Genomic DNA, 24,000 nt, shown 5'->3' on the forward strand with positions numbered 1-24,000 from the left:
AAAGGAAGGGAGAAAAGGAAGAAAAGGCAGGCATAGAGAGAAGGGAGGAAAGCAACACGTGACGCGGCATGCGGCTAAAGGCAGTATGCAAGGCAATAAATAAATAGTTTAAAGTGGACTGCGAGGAGCAAACGTGTGCGGAATGGAATGCCGGGACGCGTGTGAAGCAGTAGGAGAGACGGGATGGGGGGGGGTGAGTAGGGTGATTGATCACAAACAAAGAAAGTACTGAAGGGGGTGAGAAGAAGAGGGAGGAGTAGAGGGGGAAGGTGTGGAGGGCAGAGAGGAATATTCGGCGACAGCAAGCGGTGGTGGGAATGGAACAGTCGTGACGGGGAGGCGGTGCACAGAGGCGGCGAGTGACCTGCGGTGGAAGTGACTGGCTGACTGACGGACGGACGGACGAAAAGAAGAAAGGGAGGTGACAGGGACCCGGGTGAGTTTGAGGCCACAAGAAGGAGGAGAAAGGTTCCAGGATGATCATTCAAGTGAACCAACCTGCCAATATCTTGAATTAATGCGTGGCTGGCTGGTTGACTGACTGGGTGGCCGACTGACTGACTGAATGACAGACTGGCTAACTGACTGACTGACTGACTGGCTGACTGACTGGCTGACGGATGGACGGAACAAAGGATGAAAACGGGAAGGGAGGAAGGAAGGTAGAGAGGGACGCCGTATTAGCCTGGGTGAGTTGAAGCCAAGAAACGGAGGGAAACGTCCGAGGAGGAGATTATGTATGACCAGCCAGCAACTTGAAGGAACCCTTCAGGGAGGCGCATGAAGTGAAAATATTGAATTTTCCCTTGGAATTACCATTTTCTGTTTTTTTTGTCTTCAGAGAAAATTGAACTCAGGAACTACTGAAATCTGACGCCCGTACTTAGGCAAGTATTCACCTTTTAAAGTTTTAAACCCACCCGCGCGCTGATATAGCGCGCGACTGCTCAGTTGCACCATTCCAGCTTATATGTTTTCTTCGCTGTTTTTTCGCTGATTTGTGAATTATAAGTGGTCCATAAAAAATGACAGAAAGTCGGCTGACTCATTTGAGAGAGAGAGAGAGAGAGAGAGAGAGAGAGAGAGAGAGAGAGAGAGAGAGAGAGAGAGAGAGAGCACTCGGAGCACTCTCCTACATCTGTTGCACCTGCATTCATGCTTTTTACTTTGCTTTTGCGATGACTTTATTCAGCACGAATAGGAAGGCAATGGAGGTAAGGGCATCTGATTTCGCATCTAGCCTTGAGAAGATAAAGAAGCTGGATAAGGCGGGAGAAGAGGAAGAGCGCCATGCTTCCCGTAGAGTTTTGTACATACTATCCATAGAAAAGGAGGGAACCGGGTGCCAACTAACCAGAAATAGTTACAAACAATGTAAAGTAGTATATCAATCATATATGATAGTTTTGGTTGAATAACTCCTCATGTACAAGACGGTATTATAATTTGAAACTTAAACTGCTGATTTCTCGAAATGTAAGTTTTTCGATAAACAAAATGCGACAACGTTTTAACTTACAAACCTATATTCACGGTTATTACTTTGTTGAAAAGAGATATCAAAGGGCTAAATCTAAATTGATCGCTTTTTTTGTTGAGTGATTTTTTTTAAGAAAAAAGAAAAAGAAAAAAGGTGCATTTGCTCAGCTGAGCACACAAAAACGTACGGTATATAAAATATTTTACATAAAGAAATCGCAAATATCGATCAATGAAAACAGCCGAGTGGTATTTTTCATTCCGCAATAAAGGAAAAAAGGTATGTAACTACATATCAAAAAGGAATTAGAAAAAGATAAACCTAAAAAAAACCCGGTTCCCAAGAAAAAAAAAATCATACAAAATGTAGTGGTGCTATCTCCATTAAACTTGGCCATAAATACTCTCACTGAGTCTAGTTTCTTGTATTTGCGTCTCACTATGCGCCAAATACGCCCCCCTTAACACTGTGACTGACTGATGACTGACTGACGGAATAAAGGGAGGGATGAGGGCGGCACGGGCCTGGGTGACTTAGGGACACAAGGACGAGGAGGACCCCGCGGAGGATCAACTATACCGACTCGTTGACATCTTAAAGAAAGGCTTCGTGACTTAAAATGTGTAATCGATGTGCAAGAATAACTTCATGGACATGTAACATCGTTACGCGACCGTATAACAGAAACGTTAACTTTTATAATATGAGACCATGACCACACTGACCAATCGTTCTTTGACGGCGGTATAACTGTGACATGAACAAATATGCTGATGACATAAAAAAAGTAGGATACTAATCATTTCAGACAGACAGAGACGCTGTAGTATTACTGAAGTAAATGACGTGTATGAGTTGGCCAACGAATGGACGATGTAGTTCAACAGGGGCAAAGGCAACATCCTAGGTGCGGGAAAAAATAATCTGACTCTTGGTTTTAAGGTACACGGAATTAGTTTTACTTTTCCCCTACCACTCCTGGGCCGGCGGATTAACATGTGCGTGACATTTTGACCATTACTGAGCGGTGGCTTGGAGTGTCGTGAGGCTGTGCCGGGGTATTCAAGGAAAGTTCGGGCCACCACGTGCCTTTTGGTTCCGTCTCGATGCAGTGGGGCAAGGCTTAGTTGATGACGTATATCGTTGTCCTTGAAGCAGAGTCATCAGAGAACATATTTGCTATAAGGCAGCACGAAGAACTCTCTTGATATGCAGAAGTCATGAATCTTACATCCACACCTGTCTGACGGTTAACAAGCTACCTAGAGATTGTGAACGCATTTTGGCGAAGCTTTGTGAAAAAAAAAAGTTTCTGGGCGAATTACACAACAAATTTCATTACAAATCCTGGTGCGGACAAAATCTGTTTTATAAAACATTTCAGTCTCGCAGGAAACCTCGTACATTTGTTTTCATGACCTTATAGCTACGAGTATATAACGCTAACAGACGGACAGGGAGACAGATAAACAAGTGAAAAGAGGCAGATAGACAGACAACGCAAGTGAAAACATAACCTCTTCGGAAGGGACAATCAATACAAATGAATGGCTGAGTGTTCTTCGAGCGCAACACAAATCAATGATAAACATTCTGAGTGACTTTGCTTCTTGGAAATGACCGGAGCCACCTCTTTATGTCCACCTGTGCTGCGTAATATCCTTTCGTAATATCCGCCGACTTGGCGTTATTCGTTACCATTTACCGCACCTGACGCACAGTAGCAAAACACCCGATATGAATTTTTCAAGCCTTAGTAAGATCCTTGATAGACAAACAGATAAAGAAGGAGCCCCCCCCCCCCCACACACACACACACATACGTGGTAGAGACTTTGAATAATATATCACGTTCGGAGTCTCATGTGGGGTAAATAACCTTTAACTTATGGTAACTGATAAACCGTGTGTGTGTGTGTGTGTGTGTGTGTGTGTGTGTGTGTGTGTCAGGAACGGAGTATTCGTATTCGGTATTCGTATTCGAATACACTCAAATACCGTATTTGGGTGTATTCGTATTCGTATTCGGATAAATATTGATAGAAATCAAAGTATTCTCATTCTAATTCGAGTACAAGGGGAAAGTATATTTGTATTCTGCGAATAACCATACGAATACTGCAAAATTTATCGTCAGAAAAAACAGCCGTTCTTCCTTACAACTCCAGCTTCCTGCTGGGCGGACGCGTAATCGTCGTGTATAGAGTTTGTCTCATATGCCACTTGCCAATGTGGAAGCTGAGTGTGTGTCCATGAGCTCATTTTACAGTTACATAACTTCAGAACAGTTCTACACCCTGTTACGTCGAGAATGTATTTTTCAATTAAAAGTATTCATGAATGTATTCATGAATATTTTCAAGAACTATTCGTATTCGTATTCGAATTAAAACCATTTCAGTTATTCGAATTCGTATTCGTATTCGTAGGAATTTAAAGTATTCGTATTCGTATTCGGATACACAGTTTTTGTATTCACTCCATCCCTGGTGTGTGTGTGTGTGTGTGTGTGTGTGTGTGTGTTGGAGAGAGAGAGAGAGAGAGAGAGAGAGAGAGAGAGAGAGAGAGAGAGAGAGAGAGAGAGAGAGAGAGAGAGAGAGAGAGAGAGAGAGAGAGAGAGAGAGAGAGAGAGAGAGAGAGAGAGAGAGAGAGAGAGAGAGAGAAAAGGTGGATGGTCAATCAATACTGAGTCATTAACCGAGAGATATGGGACTAGTTGAGGAGGAAACATGGAAACAAGGACGAGCAGGCAGCAGAAAGCCTGTTGGCTTATTGCGAGGCTGCCTGCTTTTACTGATTTAATCAATCCGTCAGCCACAGGAGTGACCTGCGGAAGGATTAAAGCACTAATGAACATACTCAGAATTACGTTCAGTTCACCCCCGACGCAGCAAAGTGACGGTCAATGCGATTTTTAAAAGAGTTGATCGTTTCCGCACTAACCACTCCTGCAGGAAGGCTGTTCCAGTGGCGGACGACTCTTCGAAAAATAACTCCTGCCGATATTCGTACTGCATCGCTTCGCTTGAATTGTTTTACCGTTGTTTCTGTTCTCGGGTTAGTTAGTTGCGTGAAAAATTTAGAGTGATCGACATTGCTGAGCTTGTTCCGGTACTAGAACACTAGTATCATGTCTCCCCGCAGTCGACTCTTCTCTTTTCCAACGTGAAGAGGTTGAGTCGCTTGAGTCGTTCTTCACAAGATTGCGTCCTCAATGATGGTATCATTTTCGTAGCGCGTCGTTGTACTCTCTCGAGTAATTCAATGACTTTCTTGTAATGAGGAGACCAGAATTACACGGCGTATTCTAGGTGGGGCTTTACCAGCGAATTATACAAGGATAACATAACTCCCGGCGTCTTGTATTCGAAGGTCCTCGCTATGAATCCAATCATAGTATTTGCTTTCTTGCAGGTGAACTTGCAGTGTTTAGTGTGTTGCAGGTCATTGCTGTGACCCCGAGGTCTCTTTCCTCCTGCACTACCTCTAGTGGTTCGCTACCCATGTAGTATGTGCGGTTGCTATTTCTGGACCCGATGTGCAATACTTTACATTTGTTGGTGTTAAAGGACATTTGCCACTTTCCTGACCACTGAGTGATTTGGTTTAGGTCTCTGAATTACTTCACAGTCTGCTGTCGTGAGGGCATTCCTTCCCACCTTTGTGTCGTCAGCAAATTTGGAAATGGTGGATATTAATCCTAGTTCTAGGTCGTTGATATAGATAATAAAGAGTACTGGGCTCAGCACTAATAGAGAGAAGCAGAGGGAGATACACGCAATATTCATAGACCTGGAAAAAGCTTATGATCGAATACCGAGGCAGGAAATATGGAGATGCTTGAGGAAGAAGATGGTACCAGAGAGTTATATTAAACAAATTATGGAGATGCACAGAAATGTGAAAACGACGAAGAAGCTTTACAATCAGATCTAGATCGACTTGCACGTTGGGCCAATCAATGGCAAATGAAATTTAACGTTGACAAATGTAAAGTGTTGCACATCGGAAAAAATAACAATCGCGTTCGGTACGTAATGAATGGCCAACAACTTTCTGCAGTAAGTAAAGAAAAGGATCTTGGAATCACTATATCAAGCGATTTAAAGCCCGGTCAGCATTGTTCAGAGGTAGTTAAAACTGAAAACAAATTGGTTGGCTTCATCGGACGAGTCTTTAATAATAAATCGGAAAAAAGTAATATTAAAACTGTTTAATTCGTTGGTTCGACCCCGTCTAGAGTACTGTGTACAGTTTTGGTCTCCCTACTACAGAAAAGACATAGAAAAGTTGGAACGGGTCCAACGAAGAGTAACAAAGATGATTCCTAGGTTGAGAAATTTGTCATATGAACAAAGGCTTAAAGAAGTAAATTTATTCAGCCTATCAAAACGAAGAATGCGAGGCGATCTAATAGAAGTGTTTAAAATGTTCAAAGGATTCAGTGATATTAATGCGGAAGATTACTTTACAATTGATCGATCAAATAGAACAAGAAGAAATCACAATTTGAAGATAAGTGGTAAAAGATTCTCGTCGCACGAAGCTAAACACTTCTTCTTCAATCGAGTTGTTAATGTTTGGAACTCTCTACCTTGTGATGTCGTTGATAGTACAACAGTTGCGGCCTTCAAGAATAGATTAGACAAGTGTTTTGAATCCAACTAGCAACTAAGATATTACTCATTGTCGTAATAACGTTAAGTTCTTTCGAATACTGGTGTCCTTGTCCGCTTTTATCGCCCGGTTAGTGGTAGCAGTAATGGTAGTTCTTTCCTCTTTCCTACATAAATTCCATGCAGTTTTTCCATGCTGCATGGTTCTTTTTCCTTTCCTGCCAGCTTTGGCTGGAGGGATGGGGGGGTGGGGAGGAGCCTTCGCCTTTGCTGTCCTTCATCTTCCACCTTTGATTAGATAGTTAGTGTAGCTTGTCACAAACAACCTCGTAAGGACCAGCAGGTCTGCTGTTGTTTGTTCTTCCTTTGTGTTCCTTTGAGGGTTAAAACTGCAGAAGGCATGACTGAGAGTTTTGATGTGAGGGTTGGGCTACACCAAGGTTCAGCCCTCAGCCCTTTTCTCTTTAATATAGTATTTGATGTGTTGACGGAGGGCGTAAGAAGAGGAGCGTCATGGGACATTATGTATGCGGATGATGTGGTGTTGGTTGGTGAATCAAAACAAGAAGTGGAGGAGAGGATGGAGGAGTGGCGTATAGCATTGGAGAGGCGGGGAATGCGAATAAGCAGAAGTAAGACGGAATATATGGTGATGGCAGACCAGGATCAAGGCAGGAACAGGGACATGAGGAGCATAACATTAGATGGCCAGTCTCTGAATAGCGTGAGGGACTTCAGATATCTAGGTTCAACGGTTGCGGCGGATGGAAATGAAGAGGCGGAGGTTACAAGAAGGATACAGGCGGGATGGAATAATTGGTGTGATATGTCAGGAGTCCTCTGTGACAAGCGAATGCCAATGAAATTGAAAGGGAAAGGGTATAGAACAGTGGTGAGACCAGCTATGACATATGGCCTAGAAACTGTGACAATGAAGAAGAGTAGTGAAAGAAAATTGGAAGTGGCAGAAATGAAAATGCTGAGATGGATGAGTGGAGTGACAAGAAAGGATAGGATTAAGAATGAAGTCATAAGAGGTACAGTTAAGGTAACAAGTGTGGGTAAGAAGGTGCAGGAAGCGAAACTGAGATGGTTTGGTCATGTCATGAGGAGAGAGGAAGGGAGTTGTGAAAGGCAGATAATGGACATGGAAGTGGTTGGCAGAAGGAAGAGAGGAAGACCCAGGACGAGATGGAAGGACTGTATTGTGGCGGACGGCAGGGAGAAGAACTTGGACCTTGAAGTGGCGGAGGGCAGGGTTAGATGGAGGAGACTCATCAAAAACAGCGACCCCGTATAGAAACGGGATAATAATGCTGCGGAAGAAGAAGATTGGGCCCAGCACTGACCCCCGTGTCACTCCACTGGTAAATGGAGCCACTTGGAAGTCTGCCCGTTGAGTACAACTCGTTGTTTTCTTCCTGTGAGCCAATCTTTTAACCACGCAATCAGATTCTCTCCTAGTCCCGCCGATTTCAGTTTCTTGAGAAGTCGTTCTTGTGGTACCTTGTCAAAGGCTTTTTGAAAGTCTAGATATATAACATCACTAGGGATATGGTTATCTCAGTTTTCATATATACCTTGAAAGATGTACAGTAGTTGGTTAGGCATGAGCGCTTATTTCTGAAACCGTGCTGAGCATCGGAAATTATATTGTTGTCTTCAAGAAACTTGACGAGTTTGTCTCTGATAATCTCTTCTCGAGAACTTTTCCCGCCACTGAGGTCAAGCTAATTGGCCTGTAGTTTAAGGGCACGCTTTATTTTCCCTTCTTGTAGATCGGTGTTACGTTCGCTTGCTTCCAGTCTTCGGGAACTTTGTTTTGTTGTTGTGTCAGATTATAGATGGCGGTGAGTGGCTTGAGTTGTAACGGGCTTGTCGGGAGGCGTTTAAAGGGTGTTGATTAAGACTTCAGCTTCCTTAAGGCGAATTATATTCGTAGCCTTTATGTACAAGAAGCGACGGAGCGAGAGCGACTGTCGTTGTGTGTCAGTCGGACTCTCGTGACGGAGTGGCGAGTTACAGGTTGGAAAATAATTGTTACAATTGGTCACGTATGTCAAGGTGACCTCCACGCACCATCGGAGTGCGAAGTATACAAAACTGAGACGGTAAACACTGACGGACGACATTCCTATAAGGTGGCGTGATCTATCTGTCGTGGGTTTTTCCATTGACAATTGTATGCCTAATTCGTGGTGATATTAAATAATAATAATACATTGATATCCTACTATAACAGAGTATTTGCTGCTTGAGTTCCTTGAGCAGCCTGGGTGACAAGTCATCGGGTCCGGTGGACTTATTTGTCTCGAGCTTATCTAGGTACTTTTGCACGTCCAGTTCGTCAATTATGCATGCCAATTTCTAGTGGCGTGATTCCTCTCGGTGAAGGGCTCTCGGGTATCGACTCCGTGCTCAGAGAAGCGAAGTTCTTGTTCAGGATTTCGACCATGTGTCTGATGTCTTGTGCTAGGGCGCTGCTTACATCCTTTTGGGGACCGATGTTGCTTTTCGAATTATTTTTTGTTCTTTTATATGTGAAGAACTTTTTCGGATTAGGGTTGGATTCGCGTGCTATTCGCTTCTCATAGTCGCGATTACATTAGTGGATGAGGGTTCTGCAAGCTCTGAGGCTATGGTGGTATTGTTCACGTGCTTCATCAGCGTTATTTTCCTTCCACAAGTTATATTTTCTTTTCTTAAAAATTTATTGGTCTTTTACTTGGGTAGTAATCCTTGATGGATTTACGCCATTGTTTGTTCTTCTAGTTTTCATGGGAACTGTTGTCCTCTCTACCTCTACTCGTAGGAGTTTATTCTTCAAGATGTTCCATGCGTTGTCTGCAGGGGCAAAGTTTAGGTCTTCAGAAGTTGCCTGAGGTAGCAGTTCACGAGCAAGACTGAAACTGGCTTTTCTGTAGTCTGGGATCTTGGACGTGTTTTCGATAAGCTCGTGTTCCGTTGTAGTACTGAAGCGAATTGAAAATATGCTCTCTCCGAAAGAAAGGATGAAATATTAAGCATATTCTCCACTAGGAGAATATTCGGTGGTCGAAAAAAATCTGAATGCGATTTGATTTCTAATGTAACAGCAAGAGACGATTGCGAGCGTAAAGCAACGAAGAGAAATAAAGTGCGATATATGAAAAAAAAAGAAAAAAAATGACGAATCATGTAATCATACATGACGAAAATCGATGTTCTTCTGTTTAGAACACACATAAAACGAAAATCATTTCATATTTTGAAGTAGAAGAGTCACTGTGCTAAAAAAATAGCCAATAAGGATGATCTTAAGTGTTCTAATTGTTGATATACTTTACTAGGTATAGCACTTATATCCCCTAATTAACCAAACCTTGGAAAGTATCTGTAATCAAGCTGGTACGAAAATACTGAGCCAAATTGCTCCCATCAGAGAGATTAGTCGGTAATGATAATGCCAATAAGACGTAATGGGGCGAAATTATTCCCTGGCTTCTCTTCTTCCTCTTCCTGATCCTTATCCTCTTTCATCCTCCTCCTACTCCTTCTCCTTTTATTATTGCTTAACTGTGGTGATGGGGGTAATGGTATGGCATGGTGGAGGGAGACTTAGCTACACTATAACTGTCACGTAAGAATATACAAACATAATGGGTCTGCAAGAGTCCGGTAGACTTATATAAAGAAGTTCCTGTAAGCCTTACCACACCTATCCTCACTGTCCAGTGTCCATGAATACCATTTCTTGAAGGTATATATCGTACTGGCACTCAACAACAAAGAGAAGATGGCGCCACTATAAACACTTGCCTGCGCCATGACGGGCTGGGGCCGAATACCATCCAGGCCCCTCAAGCAAGCCCACCAGCGCAATAGGCGGAGACGTAAAAAAAAAAAGAAAAAAAAAAGAAAAAAAAAAAAAAGAAAGACTGTCGAGCCTGTTACACTCATCAACCATTTCATTAGTGAACCAATTCTTGCCTATCTTTGCTTAATCTGAATTTATTAAACAAACCAACGAACATAGTGAATTGGTCTGCAAGAGGCCTGTTTTTTTTTCCCCTTGAGCTTCCTCCCTTGTTAGGAAAAAAACCCTTTAAGCTCGTATCCTCGTACCCTTCGCCTCTGTAGAATATGCAAATTTAAATGTTTAAGCCTATCCTTGTTGTGGTAAATTTCTTTGATCATGAAATTTTTTCCTCCTCTTCTGCACAAACTCTAACATACTGATCCCCATTTTGTACTAAAGAGACCAGACTTGTACCACATAATCAATATGTGGCCTAACTAATGGTAATAATCATCATTATTATTATCCTCGCCGTCATTCACCTGGACACCCTCTGAAATGATCGACAGATTTTTTTGTGTGAACACTGAGTTGAAGTAGCTTAACATTTTACTCATTTCCTCTTCATTTGTAGCTCTCTGTCTGTCTGTCTATCTTGCAAACCCAAAACCAACCAACCAACACACACACACACACACACACACACACACACACACACACACACACACACACACACACACACACACACACACACACTGTAAGAAGATTGGTTGTTTTCGGAATGATCTCTGTCATAAAACAAGGCGGCAAATACCAAAAACCTGAGAAATGAACACCCACTTACTCGCACCCCCCCCACCTCCCCACTCCCGACACACACACACACACACACATACAGTCCCCCCACTAACACAGACAGCTCACCCCTCACACACACACACATTCCGCTTTAGTGAGGAGAAAAGAGAAAAAATAAAAAACAGGCCACCTAAAAAAAACTCGACAAGGTTAAAGTATCGGCCATCACGTTCACTCCATCTAATGCATAGCAAAGCAGCAGGGAGTTAAATCAAACATTTGCCTAAACATAACGTGATGAAAAAACATGACAGTGAAGAAGAGCTTGACCTCTGGGTGGAATTAATGGACATAAAAAAATAAAGGTAGTCAGTCCCTCCTCAATCTCGATAACAATATGACAAGAGAATAAACTAGAGAAAAGCAGAAAGTCACACAAGGGCAAGCATACCAGGCGATATGACTAACACAACATGAAAAAAAGCAAGGCAAGCAGAGGACAAATTAACAGGTATCTAAAACACACATAAACAAGCAAATCAACCCACCCCACTCTCTCTCTCTCTCTCTCTCTCTCACACACACACACACACATACACAGCTCCTTCATTGGCTCTGGCTAACCCAAGGAAAAAACAAACAATCATACATTCACAGCAATAACAATACCGGTTTTATCTGATATACCACCCGACCAATAAGCGCACCAGGGAACTAACTCGAATTACTAACCTAACCTTTTCTTGTACGAGAAGTAACGGAGCTTCAACATGACGCTCCCGGCGAGGCTTACGAAAAGGATGATAAAATGGACTTGCAAAATTTTGGTCACCGTTTTCAATGAGTAAGAGATATAAAACAAAACAAAAACGAAAACGATTATAGTAAAATGCGATTCAGTCTTGTTTTCTCTCCAATCTATATTCAGTGTCCGTCTAGAAATCTATCAATCTATCTAAAAATCTGCCTATCTCCATCTATCTATTTTCTAATCCTCAGCAAATTTATATATTACCCTAACAACTCTTTTACCCTTTGTTCCAATATGCGTAACATGCGTCTATATTTTCTTAAACTAAACAATTTCTAATCCAATGTTTTCTTTTAACCCTTACTTACGTAGAGTATTCGTGCAAAGAAGCATTACTATTTTTTTCGCAAGCACCACCGAAGTGGCGGCGTCAGACTGGCATTGTTTGTGCGTTGCCACTTGACGTCACGATAAAACCTCAAAAGAAGTGTTGGCGTGCGTTGCCAGAGCGGCGGGGAGTGTGTACAGGGCGTGAGTAAGTGGAAAGAATGAGGAGCAGGTGGAGGAAGGAGAGGAGGAGGGGAGGAGGAGGAGCAGGAGGAGGAAGAGGAGGAGGAGGAGGAGGAGGAGGAGGAGGAGGAGTTAAGGGATAAGTAGCAGGAGACGATAATGATGATGATAAGATGAAGGAGAAAGAGAAAGAGGATGATGAAGAGGTGGAGATAGAGGAGGAAGGAGAAGTGGATGATGATGAGGTGAGATGAGAGGAGAGAGAGAGAGAGAGAGAGAGAGAGAGAGAGAGAGAGAGAGAGAGAGAGAGAGAGAGAGAGAGAGAGAGAGAGAGAGAGAGAGAGAGAGCGAGAGAGAGAGAGAGTTAGAGATAGAGAGAGAGAGAGAGAGAGAGAGAGAGAGAGAGAGAGAGAGAGAGAGAGAGAGAGAGAGAGAGAGAGAGAGAGAGAGAGAGAGAGAGAGAGAGAGAGAGAGAGAGAGAGAGAGAGAGAGAGAGAGAGAGAGAGAGAGAGAGAGTATTTTCACCACCATGGCTATATACTCGTAATGGGAAGGAAAAAAATGAGTGTGAATGAGTGAGTAAGGGAAGAAAGAAGAGAGTATTTTGATCCCTATGGCTATAATATTATAATGGGAAGAAGAGGAAAAAAGGAGTGTGAATGAGTGAATATGTTGCCTCTCTTTCTATCTTTTTTTTGTTTTACAACAAAGGAGACGGCTCAAGGGCAACAAAAAGAGTGAAGAAAAAAAAGCCCGCTACTCACCACTCCCACAACAGAAGATAGTATAGAGTAGCCAAAAGAGAGGTCAATTTCGGGTGGAGAGGTGTCTTGATACACTCTTCTTGTCATAGGCAGGAGGAAATACAGACGAAGGAAGGCTGTTCCAGAGTTTACCAGTGTAAGGGATGAAAGAGTGAAGATGCTGGTTAACTCTTGCATAAGGGGTTTGGACAGTATAGGGATGAGCTAGAGTAGAAATTCGAGTGCAGCGGGGCCGCGGGAGGGGGGGAGGCATGCAGCTAGCAAGTTCAGAAGAGCAGTCAGCGAGAAAATATCGATAGAAGATAGAAAGAGAGGCAACATAGCGGCGGAATTTAAGAAGTAGAAGACTATCAGTAAGAGGAGGAGAGCTGATGAGACGAAGAGTTTAGACTCCACTCTGTCCAATAGAGCTGTGTGAGTGAAGCCACCCCCCCACACGTGAGATGCATACTCTATACGAGGGCGGACAAGGCCCTTGTATATGGATAACTGTGTGGGGGAGAAGAACTGGCGGAGACGATACAGAACACCCAACCTCGAGGAAGCTGATTTAGTGAGAGAAGAGATATGAAGTTTCCAGTTAAGATTTTGGGTTAAGGATAGACCGAGGATGTTTAGTGTTGAAGAAGGTGACAGCTGAGTGTTGTTGAAGAATAGGGGATAGGTGTTTGGAAGATTGTGTCGAGTTGATAGGTGGAGAAATTGGGTTTTTGAGGCATTGAAGGACACAAGGTTCCTTATACCCCAATCGGAAATGATAGTAAGGTCTGAGGTTAAGCGTTCTATTGATATTATCACGCTGACTGCTCTTCTGAACTTGCTAACTGCATGTGTGCTTCCCCCTCCCGCGGCCTCGCCACATACGACTTTCTACTCAAGCTCATCCCTTTACTGTCCAAATCCCTTACGCACAGGTTAACCAGCATCTTCACTCTTTCATTCCTCACGCAGGTAAACTCTGGAACAATCTTCCTTCATATATATTTCCTCCTGCCTAAGACTTGAACTCTTTCAAGAGGAGGGTATCAGGACACCCCTCCTCCCGAAACTGACCTCTCTTTCGGCCACTTCTCTGAACGTTTTTTACAGGAGCAGTGAGTAGCGGGCTTTTTTTTTCATTACTGTTTCCTTTTTTTTTTGCCCTTGAGCTATTTCCTTTGCTGTAAAAAAAAAGAACAAAGAAAGGAGGGAGGGAGGAAGAGAGCGAGTGATTTCATCACCATGGTTGCAAATGCATTATTCGCTCACTCAAGCAATCAGATGAGTAATACCGAGAAAATGGCAGAGTCCTCTCATTATTTTACATGTTCATTGTTTTTTTCAGGCTTCGTGATGGGGCGGTTAAGATTCCTCTGCCTGGCGCTTTTCCTGATGGGTAAGTATACGTGGAGTGCTCCTAATAATGTTGTAAAGTAATTCTTCCTTCCACACCCTTGGGCATGCTGCTTGTATAACTCATCCTAACCTTGCTTTTCCCATTGTGTTATATTGTTCCTGACTGATATAGAACAACACGCAAGACCTTTATGTTCGCTTACGTAACCGTAGTAGTTGTGAATTATTGCATCAAAAGGACGGTGCATGCGTTATCTTGTTCCTGTCTGCTAGATGAACACGATAAGACAAGCCGAGGTCTTTACAGGCACCATGCTGGAGGTGGAGGCGCAAACCAGCTACTTCGACAAGATCAAGAATTACTTCGACATGAAGTTCGAAGACATAAAAATGAAATTCCAGGGGTTTAAGACAGCCATGTGAGTAAACTACCCTCCTTTGTTTGTGTATCTGTTTTGTAAAAATGGACGATGGAAAGATAAATTATAAGAGATAGATGTTTTTTTTTTTTTCCTAATATGAAGTTTTGGTTCTTAATCTTTTTAGATACTTGAATTTTTTTATCACCTATATTTCGAAAAGTGATGTTGGAAAGGTAATTAGAAATGGAAAGGTTTTTTTTTCGCTACTGAAGATTGAATTCCTTATATTTCTAATCACAGGAGGGGTTTCAGCCTTTTATTTGCGGGTTAAAAGCTGTTACTGCCATTTCATAACGTGGTATACGGTTCCTCTTCTTCAATGAGCCGCGTTGTGGGTGTCCAGCCTTCCTGTTCTATTATTCATTTATAAGACACTGGTGTATCATTCACCCTTATATATGTTTTCTTCCCCTTCCATTCGTTTATTACCTTTGCTCCCTCCTTTTAACTGATTAACTAATTCTCTCTCTCTCTCTCTCTCTCTCTCTCTCTCTCTCTCTCTCTCTCTCTCTCTTTTCCATTCCTCCTTTTGACACACTCTTGCTACTCCCTTCCTTCCTCTCTTCCTTCCTTTTTCCTTTTTCTCTTTCTCCCCTTTTCCTTCTTTCTTGATCTTCCTTCCTTTTCACCTCTCGCTCTTCCTCTTCTTCTCTTACTTCCTACATGCCTCCTTTTCTCTCTTTCCTGCCTTCCCTCTTCCCTCCTTCCACCTCCACTTCGCACAGTATTGTCCTACTTCTTGATGAGGCGACTAGGGCAATAAAGCAAGTATCGATCCCCTTCAGCCTTTCCCCTCGTGACCTATTCTCTCTCTCTCTCTCTCTCTCTCCCTGATCAGTAATTCATAGTATTTTTTCCCTCCCCTCTCTGACCTCATTTTCCAACACTACCTTTGCATTAATCATCAAAAAGATCGACTCACTACTTTTTCATTGCTGTTTGAGCCCCGCTCAGGCCGGATTCTTTCCGTTGACTAGGAGTGGTTACTGTCCCCCCCCTGAGCAAGTGGGATGGGGTGTGTGGTGTGTGAGGTCCTGGGAGTACCCAGAAATCGACGATAATGAGCATGCACTTGCTCATGATGGGAGAGTACCTGCTGGCGAAAGCGAGTCCAACTCGTGATCAGGCCGTGGTGAATTACACACACACACACACACACACACACACACACACACGCACAGGTAGCTCCCCACCACATGACTCTGTATTAATGATTCACACCTTCGCCTCGCCAGCTGTGTCTCTTCCTCCCACCTTGCCTCTCCCTTCTTGCCCCTCTCCCTCTACCCCTTTGTGGGACTGGTCAATGGTGGCACAGTTTGTATAATTATTGCTCTCCTCCATTCCCTATGTTCTCTCTCTCTCTCTCTCTCTCTCTCTCTCTCTCTCTCTCTCTCTCCTCTTTTCTTTTCTTTTTTTTTCTTTTCTTCTCTTCTCTTCTCTCTCTCTAAATTTTTATTATCCTTCCTTTGTCTATTTTCTTATTTATTCATTCCTCTTCTCCTCTGGGATTCTTGCATTCTATACCTATCGTTTCTCCATTCATCTTTCACTTCATTTTTAACACCTGTTTCGTTTTTTTTTTTTATTAATGTAATGGAGTCCTCGATTTATTTTATATTTTCATTGTTGTTCTGTAAGCCATATAATATGTTCTCTGCTTTTTTATCTGCTGTTCTTACTCTTAAAGCCATGATATTTTATCTTTCCTATCACTATTCTTTATCTGCCATTCTTATTCTGAAAGCCATAACGTTTTTTCTCTTTCTTCTCAATGTATCTTATTCTTACTCTAAATGCTATGCCGTCCTTTCTACCTCCTTTCTCTTGTTTTGTTTATTTTCTTAGTTTTTCTGCTTATGCGTTCATTCCGATATGTCTTTTCTCTCTTCTAATGCTGCAAACACGCAGCAAGGGAGGCATAATGTTTCCAAGCAACGGGGAATAAACAAACAATACTCTCAAACCTTATACTCCACACACACATACACACACACACAAAAAAAACAACAACTTTCTTTCACTCTCTTCACTCTTCTTTCACCAACTGTATATATTTCACTTTTTCGTTTTCAATATAGCTTTTTGGGGTGATTTTTATTTGTGATTTGTCTGAGTATGTCTGTATTTCTGGCTGCCTGTCCGTATGTCTGCCGGTCTACGTGTCTGTCTGTCAGTGTTCGATTTTATCTGTCTGTCTGTCCATGTGTGTGCATGCCTGTTGTCTGCCTCTCACCCTCCTGTCTCCTTCAGGGGCAACAAGTTTGACCTCCTCTCGGATAAGCTCAAAAATTTCTTCAACAATCAAAACTTCACATCCGCCACGGCTGCAGACCTTCTGGCTGAGCTGAAGGGTGACGACTGGAAGAAAATGGAGGTGGGTGAAGGACTCGTGCACCCACACCCACACCCACACCTACACCCACACCCACACCCGCACCCACACCCACACCCGCACCCACACCCACACCTACACCCGCACCCACACCCACACCACACCCGCACCCACACCCGCACCCATACCCACACCCGCACCCACACCCACACCCACACCCGCACCCACACCCACACCCGAACCCACACCCACACCCACACCCACACCCGCACCCACACCCGCACCCATACCCACACCCGCACCCACACCCACACCCGAACCCACACCCACACCCACACCCACACCCACACCCTCGCCCGAACACCGTTATCCGAACACACTCATACAGCACAAACATTTTTTTTGCGAACATATTTTTCTGACTAGTTATTTTGTAGTTGTCTTTTTGAATGCGAACATATATTTTATTTTTATATTCAATTGGTTTTGCATATAAAAGGGCAGGTTTATAACGCGCGCGCGCATGCACACACATACACACACACACACACACACACACACACACACAATACATATGCCAACCCTCATAAACATACGTACGTTGGTTACATTTCCTTCCCAACACGTCCATAACAAATATGATGATTACCTGTTATGCTGATAAAGGTGTACATTTGCATTAGTTATTGGGCAATTACGTAATTTTTTCTATTACGTTAGCATACTCGCAAGAACAAGTACTCTCTTGCAATGTAAACACACCCATACCTCACAACCACATATTAACTCCCCCCCACACACACACACACACACACACACAGAGAGAGAGAGAGAGAGAGAGAGAGAGAGAGAGAGAGAGAGAGAGAGAGAGAGAGAGAGAGAGAGAGAGAGAGAGAGAGAGAGAGAGAGAGAGAGAGAGAGAGAGAGAGAGAGAGAGAGAGAGAGAGAGAGAGAGAGAGAGAGAGAGAGAGAGAGAGAGAGAGAGAGAGAGAGAGAGAGAGAGAGAGAGAGAGAGAGAGAGAGAGAGAGAGAGAGAGAGAGAGAGATATACAAAGATTTACAATGAAAATCAGACCACACAGACCCCATGGTCCTGACTAGGTGGTCTGTCCTTAAACCTAAGTGATTCTACATTAATCACATGGCTCCAAAACGTGCATTTCTACTCTAGTTAATATTAAGTTCAAGGAAGTGACGGTCGAGCTTGTTTTTAAACTCACAAGCGTTCAATGCGTTAAGGACCTGGGGGTCAAAATCGCGTCAAACCTCAAATTCTCACATCAATGTATCGATGCAGCAAATAAAGCGAACAGAATGTTGGGCTACATTAAAAGAAACTTTTTATTCAAGAATAAAGAAGTAACACTTCCGCTCTACAATAGTTTAGTCAGACCCCACTTGGAATATGCGGTACAGTTTTGGTCTCCCCACCATGCAAAGGACATTGCTAAATTAGGTGTTCAGCGTCGGGCAACAAAAATGATTCCTTCCTTGCGCAACAAATCTTACGAAGAAAGGCTTTCCACCCTTAACATGTTCTCTCTTGAGAAACGCCGCCTCCGAGGAAAACTGATCGAATGTTTTAAAATACTTAATGGTTTCACGAATGTAGACAGAACAAAATTGTTTATGATCGATAACACTTTGCGAACGAGGAACAGTGGCATAAAACTCAAATGTAGACAAGTAAATTCTGACTGCACCAAATTTTTCTTCACCAACGTTGTAGTGCGAGAATGAAATAAGCTCCCACCTTCAGTGGTCCAGTGTAACACGATTGACTCCTTTAACGCCGCCCATTTCGTAATCGAACTTCTTATTTCTTGTTCCAACTTGAAGGACCTGGCACTTGTCTACGTTAGAGGGCATCTCCCATCTCTCCGACCAAGCTGAAATTTTGTGCAAATCCTCTTGGATGCTTTGCCTGTCTTCGTCAGTGAGAACCGAGTTACCAATCTTTGTGTCGTCTGCAAATTTACTAATGCGATTATTGAGTCCAACATCCACATCGTTGATGTAAATAATGAAGAGCACTGGGCCAAGAACCGAGCCCTGAGGGACGCCACTAGTGACCGGTGGCCACTCTGAGTTAAATCCGTCAATCACCACTCTTTGTTGTCTGTTGTTCAACCAATTCGCGATCCATTGGTTTACTTGATCGTCAATACCTATTTGCTTTAATTTATAAAGTAATTTATGATGTGGGACTTTATCAAACGCTCTCTGGAAATCGAGATAGACTACGTCCAATGATTTGGTTACGTCATAAACTGAGAAGAGGTCGTTATAAAAGGTCAATAGGTTTGATAGGCAGGATCTTTTGTTTCGGAAGCCATGTTGTGAGTCCCCAATTAATGAGTGGCTTTCAAGGTAACTCACAATTTTGTCTCTTATTATGCTCTCAAGTAGCTTACCTGCAACTGAAGTTAGACTAATGGGCCTGTAATTACCTGGTATTTTTTTGTCTCTTTTCTTAAAAATCGGTGTCACGTTATCCTTTTTCCAATCCGAAGGGACGATGCCTTGTCGCAAGGACATATTGAATACGGTTGTGAGGGAGGAGAGCATTTCGCTCTTTGTTTCTTTAAGCAGTATAGGATATACTTTATCGGGTCCGGGACTTTTATTTGTTTTAAGTGATTGGAGAGCTTTAAGGACTTCATCGGTTGTTATTTCAAAATTAGGCAATGCATGCTCGAGATTTACATTAGTACTGGTGCTGGTGGTAGTGGGAGGAAGACTGTTAGTATTAAACACCGAGGAAAAGTAACTGTTTAAGAGGTTTGCAATGTGCTGACTGTCAGTCACTAGTGCACCGTCGCTGTTTGTTAAAGGTCCAATTCCACTTCAGATCGCCTTTCTGTTGTTTACGTAACTGAAGAAGGATTTCGGATTATTTTTACAGTTGGCTGCAATATTTTCTTCATATCTACGCTTTGCCTGACATACTAATCTTTTTACTCGTCGCCCGGCATCATGATAAAGTCTAATATTTTTGGGCGTGCTTTGTTCTTTCTTTAAACTGTAAGACAATTTTCTCTACCCTACTGGTAGTTTTCAGAGTAAGGACGCTTGGCACTTGAGTCAGGAGAAAAATATGGTAGTTCTTGCAATGATTATAATTCGTCCTGTGAATTTCCATTATGAAAACAGCAACATTATTTAACTACTGTAACCTTTTATCACCGTTTACTCCTCTGTTACGCTTAATGTTGACTTTCTTCCTTTGTTAATATTCCATCACCTTTCAAGGTTCTCTCTTTGAATTCTTGTTTGTTCAATTGATTTCCATCACTCTTAAAATCCTAAAAATATTTAATTTCTTTATATGTCTTCATATGCATTTTTTGCTTTCTTGTTTTCTGCTAATCCTTCATCACCTTTCGTCATCCTCCCTTTCTCGTCCGCCACCAGCCAGCTATGTTGATGACGATGCCGAAGGTGCAGGCGGAGAGCCTGATCTCCTTGGGAGCTAACAGGGACGATGTACCTAATAGGTTCTTAGAAGAGCTGAAGCGTCTTATGGTCCTCAACATGACGGATACCGACGTGGCCCTTTCCGTCAAGACCATGCTGTACACGGTAAGTGGCGGCGAGGGGGAGGGTGGGTGGGTGGGGGGAAAATAACGACACATATCCAACAATAGAACTTACGACAATGAAGTGGTGCATGCACCGAAGACCAGATTCCATTGAGGCAGTCCTTTTCGGAGGCAGAGATCATCAAAGAATGAACTACAAGGCACAAAACACCTGAATAAAACAGGAAGTCCTTGGCAGAAACTAGTGCCAAACTAGACTGCATGATCTGAAGACCAGACTCCATGGACGGAACGTACTTTAAGTGGAATAGGATGGCAAATCTTTTATCATATACTTGTGAGAAATGAATGACGATCGACAAACCTCAATGCAAGAAAAATCAGTGTCAAAGTCAATCAAGATGGCACGAACAATAAGCACAGTATAATCTAAAAAGAAAAATAATTATATAATCCAATTAATATACGTATTATAGTAGAATAGGACACTAATTATATAAAAAAATATAAAGCTCGCAGGCTAACAGAGATGAATTAAAGTTAAACCAAAACAATGAAGTCCATGGTATAGGAGATGACACTAGCGATATCCAAACACTAAGATGTGGAGCACAACAGACATAATGGAATGCGGCAGCAATGAATTAAAACCCCTGAGACGTAAGAGGCGAAAATTTCTCCCCAAATCTCTTACAATAAACAAAAATAAAACAGCCACGGTAAACAACTGAAGACAAGACTCGCAACAAAACCAATAAAACCTAAAATTATAAATATGTAACAGGGAAGCTAAACACTGACTGCTGACAGCTATGACTGACTTTTGATTAATACTTTAAAGAGTGAACATTTTTCCTAATTTTTATCCTGCTTTATTGCACCAAGTGGGCCCTCATTTGCATCACTGAATCATAAAAACTTTGCCCAACACGCAAGTTTCAAGCTTCATCCACCTTAAACCACTATATACGTTGTGTCGTGTACTAAACTCTTCAAAATAAAAACCATTGCAGCATTTCTAAATCTAAAAATTAAATGTCTTCTTATTTCATACTGTATATACATATTGAATGTGTCTTGATTTAACATAAACGTGTTTCTACAGTGCATGACCGGAGAAGATATAGAGAACGCGTGCCAGGTATAACAACTTTTTCTTATCCGCATGAGGGTAGGGAGGGAGAGGGGAAGGAAGGCATGAGGGAGGCATGTGCATGACGATAAATATCTTAAAACATGTAATATCACGAGACTATATATATATATATATATATATATATATATATATATATATATATATATATATATATATATATATATATATTTCTCTCTCTCTCTCTCTCTCTCTCTCTCTCTCTCTCTCTCTCTATCTATCTATCTATCTATATCTATATCTATCTATCTATCTATCTATATCTATATCTATCTATCTATCTATCTATCTATCTATCTATCTATCTATCTATCTATCTATATATATATATATATATATATATATATATATATATATATATATAAATATATATATATATATATATATATATATATATATATATATATATATATATATAAGGATTAAGGGAGGCATATGCATGATAATAAATAACTTAAAACAAATGTAAGTGAGACCCATAAATCTGCCACGAGATCGTCTACAAATATCAAGGTGAGAGAGCATTTTTCACTGATCAAATCAAAGGTGAAAAAGTGCATTTCGTTGTAGAATCAAATGGTAGACGTATTTCATCGCATACAACGTGCATAAAACAAAATCCGTCATTGGTCTTCAAGAAAAACGCATCGCTGCCTCCTCTCGCGCCTAACTTTTACGTCACTGCAATTACACTCCTACGCACTTGTGTTGGCTACTCTCATCGGCACCTGCTCCTGCACGGCTGCGGCGGGGGTGGGGCAGCGTCAGGGGTGTTGCAAAGGGAATGCGCCCGCTGGGAGGAGTCGTGAGTGGAAGTGAGGAAAGGTGTGGAGGCCAATGGTATGCAGGAGCTTCCTTCGGCTTTTTTTTTTCGCACCGTTCCAGCTGGTGAGTTCTGCTTACTATTATTATTATTATTATTATTATTATTATTATTATTATTATTATTATTATTATTATTATTATTATTATTATTATTACTACTACTACTACTACTACTACTACTACTACTACGATGAATTAAAGTTCCCTTAAGGCAACCTCTCTTTGCAGTCAATTCACGTGTTACCTTTAAAAAAAATATGTTACTTATTCCTAATTGTTCCTTCAAACCATTTTCAAGGTTGTTGAAGAAAATGAGCAAAGATAAATAATAAAAAGGTTAATTGAGATGATATCTTAAACCAAGGGCTGAAAAGTGACATCAAAGTCTAGCCTAGCTGAACGGGAAGTGAGTGGTAGGATCTTACTTTCCACAGCTGAACCAAGGGGAGATAAGCGCCCTGTTGGAGCGTCTGGGCCCCGCGAACACGTGGACCTCGGCTAACATAACCTCCTTCGGCTACTACACCCTCAACATACCCATTTGCTTCGATGATGCGAACGACGAGAAAGTGTTGCAGGCCGTGTACGTACTGTCTGTCCCCCTTGAAACACATACAAACCCACACACAACCCCCCCCCCCCAACACACACACACACAGCAACATCCACACTCGAAACACTGGAGAGTTTTCGTTAAAAGTCGACTTACTATTTTGCATAGCATCCAAAACTATGATAACATGTCTAAAAAGTATCTCAACATAAAGACAACTGAATTTTCAGAACATACCTACATAAACTCATTTATGATCATGTTCTTTAAAATGTTCTTTAAACAAACATAAGATATTTGGTTGGCTTAGTTGTATAAAATTCTGCTCAGATTTGCCACTGCTCCTTTGCAAACACTAGAAGCAATTAATCCCATTTACAACTCCTCAGACTCGATCTCGTAAACAACTGCGACGCATCACGTCCACCGAACGGCTGCCCCACTTCTTCCGAGGTAGATGTCATCAGACTGGCCGTGTCGATGAAGTTGTTGGGGGCTCCTAAGAACTGGAAGATGAGCGACGTGGAGAAATTAATGAGAAGCTACTCTGATGTCCCCTACTTCACGGTCCGTCACACCAGCGACTCCTTCGTCACAGACATGAAGGCAAAGCTCAAAGCGGTAAGAGTCAACCCTGAAATCCTTCCTGCCTGTCAGCCCTGTTTTAGGAGTGGGACGCAGCTTCGATATCGTTTTCTTAATTCCTTCTCCGTTGCAGTCTGAGAATCTCCCCACGAGTACCTCCCCGAAGCTTGAGGCTTGGGCAATGGAGATCTGCAGAGTGGACGACTGCAGGAGCAAGTCCGCGAGCGCTGTGAGTTCTTGCATCTGTCCTTTCACTATCCATAAGTATGCCCATGCAGTAACCAGCACCATGTGTGTTTCGTGTATTTTGATCATTGACATGATAGCAATAGTGTAATGCGTTCTGGGTTTAGAATCTAATGAGTCAAGCGTTGAGATACATGTTTTTATTTTATTTATTTATGTATTTCCTTGTCTCAGTTACTCTTTTTCTCTTCTTCCTTATTTTCCTGCTCTAATCCTACTGCCACTTCTACTACTGCTGCTGCTACTACTACTACTACTACTACTACTACTACTACTGCTACTACTACTACTACCACTACTACTACTA

At 42.2% G+C, this 24,000-nt stretch overlaps 1 protein-coding gene across 3 annotated transcripts in view; it reads left to right on the forward strand.

Annotated features, from left to right (window-relative positions):
• The first annotated feature begins 303 nt into the window (after positions 1 to 303).
• Positions 304 to 24,000, forward strand: part of LOC126980190 (uncharacterized) — a 55,758-nt gene continuing 32,061 nt past the window's right edge. The window contains exons 1-9 of one of the 3 annotated variants that reach the window (XM_050829806.1): positions 304 to 436; positions 14,022 to 14,072; positions 14,340 to 14,451; positions 16,708 to 16,831; positions 20,204 to 20,371; positions 21,437 to 21,472; positions 22,744 to 22,892; positions 23,252 to 23,483; positions 23,581 to 23,676. In XM_050829806.1, coding sequence (XP_050685763.1) covers positions 14,030 to 14,072; positions 14,340 to 14,451; positions 16,708 to 16,831; positions 20,204 to 20,371; positions 21,437 to 21,472; positions 22,744 to 22,892; positions 23,252 to 23,483; positions 23,581 to 23,676 — 960 coding nt within the window. In that variant the 5' untranslated portion in view covers positions 304 to 436; positions 14,022 to 14,029. The remainder of the gene's footprint in view (positions 437 to 14,021; positions 14,073 to 14,339; positions 14,452 to 16,707; positions 16,832 to 20,203; positions 20,372 to 21,436; positions 21,473 to 22,743; positions 22,893 to 23,251; positions 23,484 to 23,580; positions 23,677 to 24,000) is intronic. The other 2 variants (XM_050829807.1, XM_050829808.1) reach the window with 2 other exon arrangements.

The sequence above is a fragment of the Eriocheir sinensis genome, chromosome 43 (assembly GCF_024679095.1).
Source record: "Eriocheir sinensis breed Jianghai 21 chromosome 43, ASM2467909v1, whole genome shotgun sequence".
Taxonomy (NCBI): Eukaryota; Metazoa; Arthropoda; class Malacostraca; order Decapoda; family Varunidae; genus Eriocheir; species Eriocheir sinensis.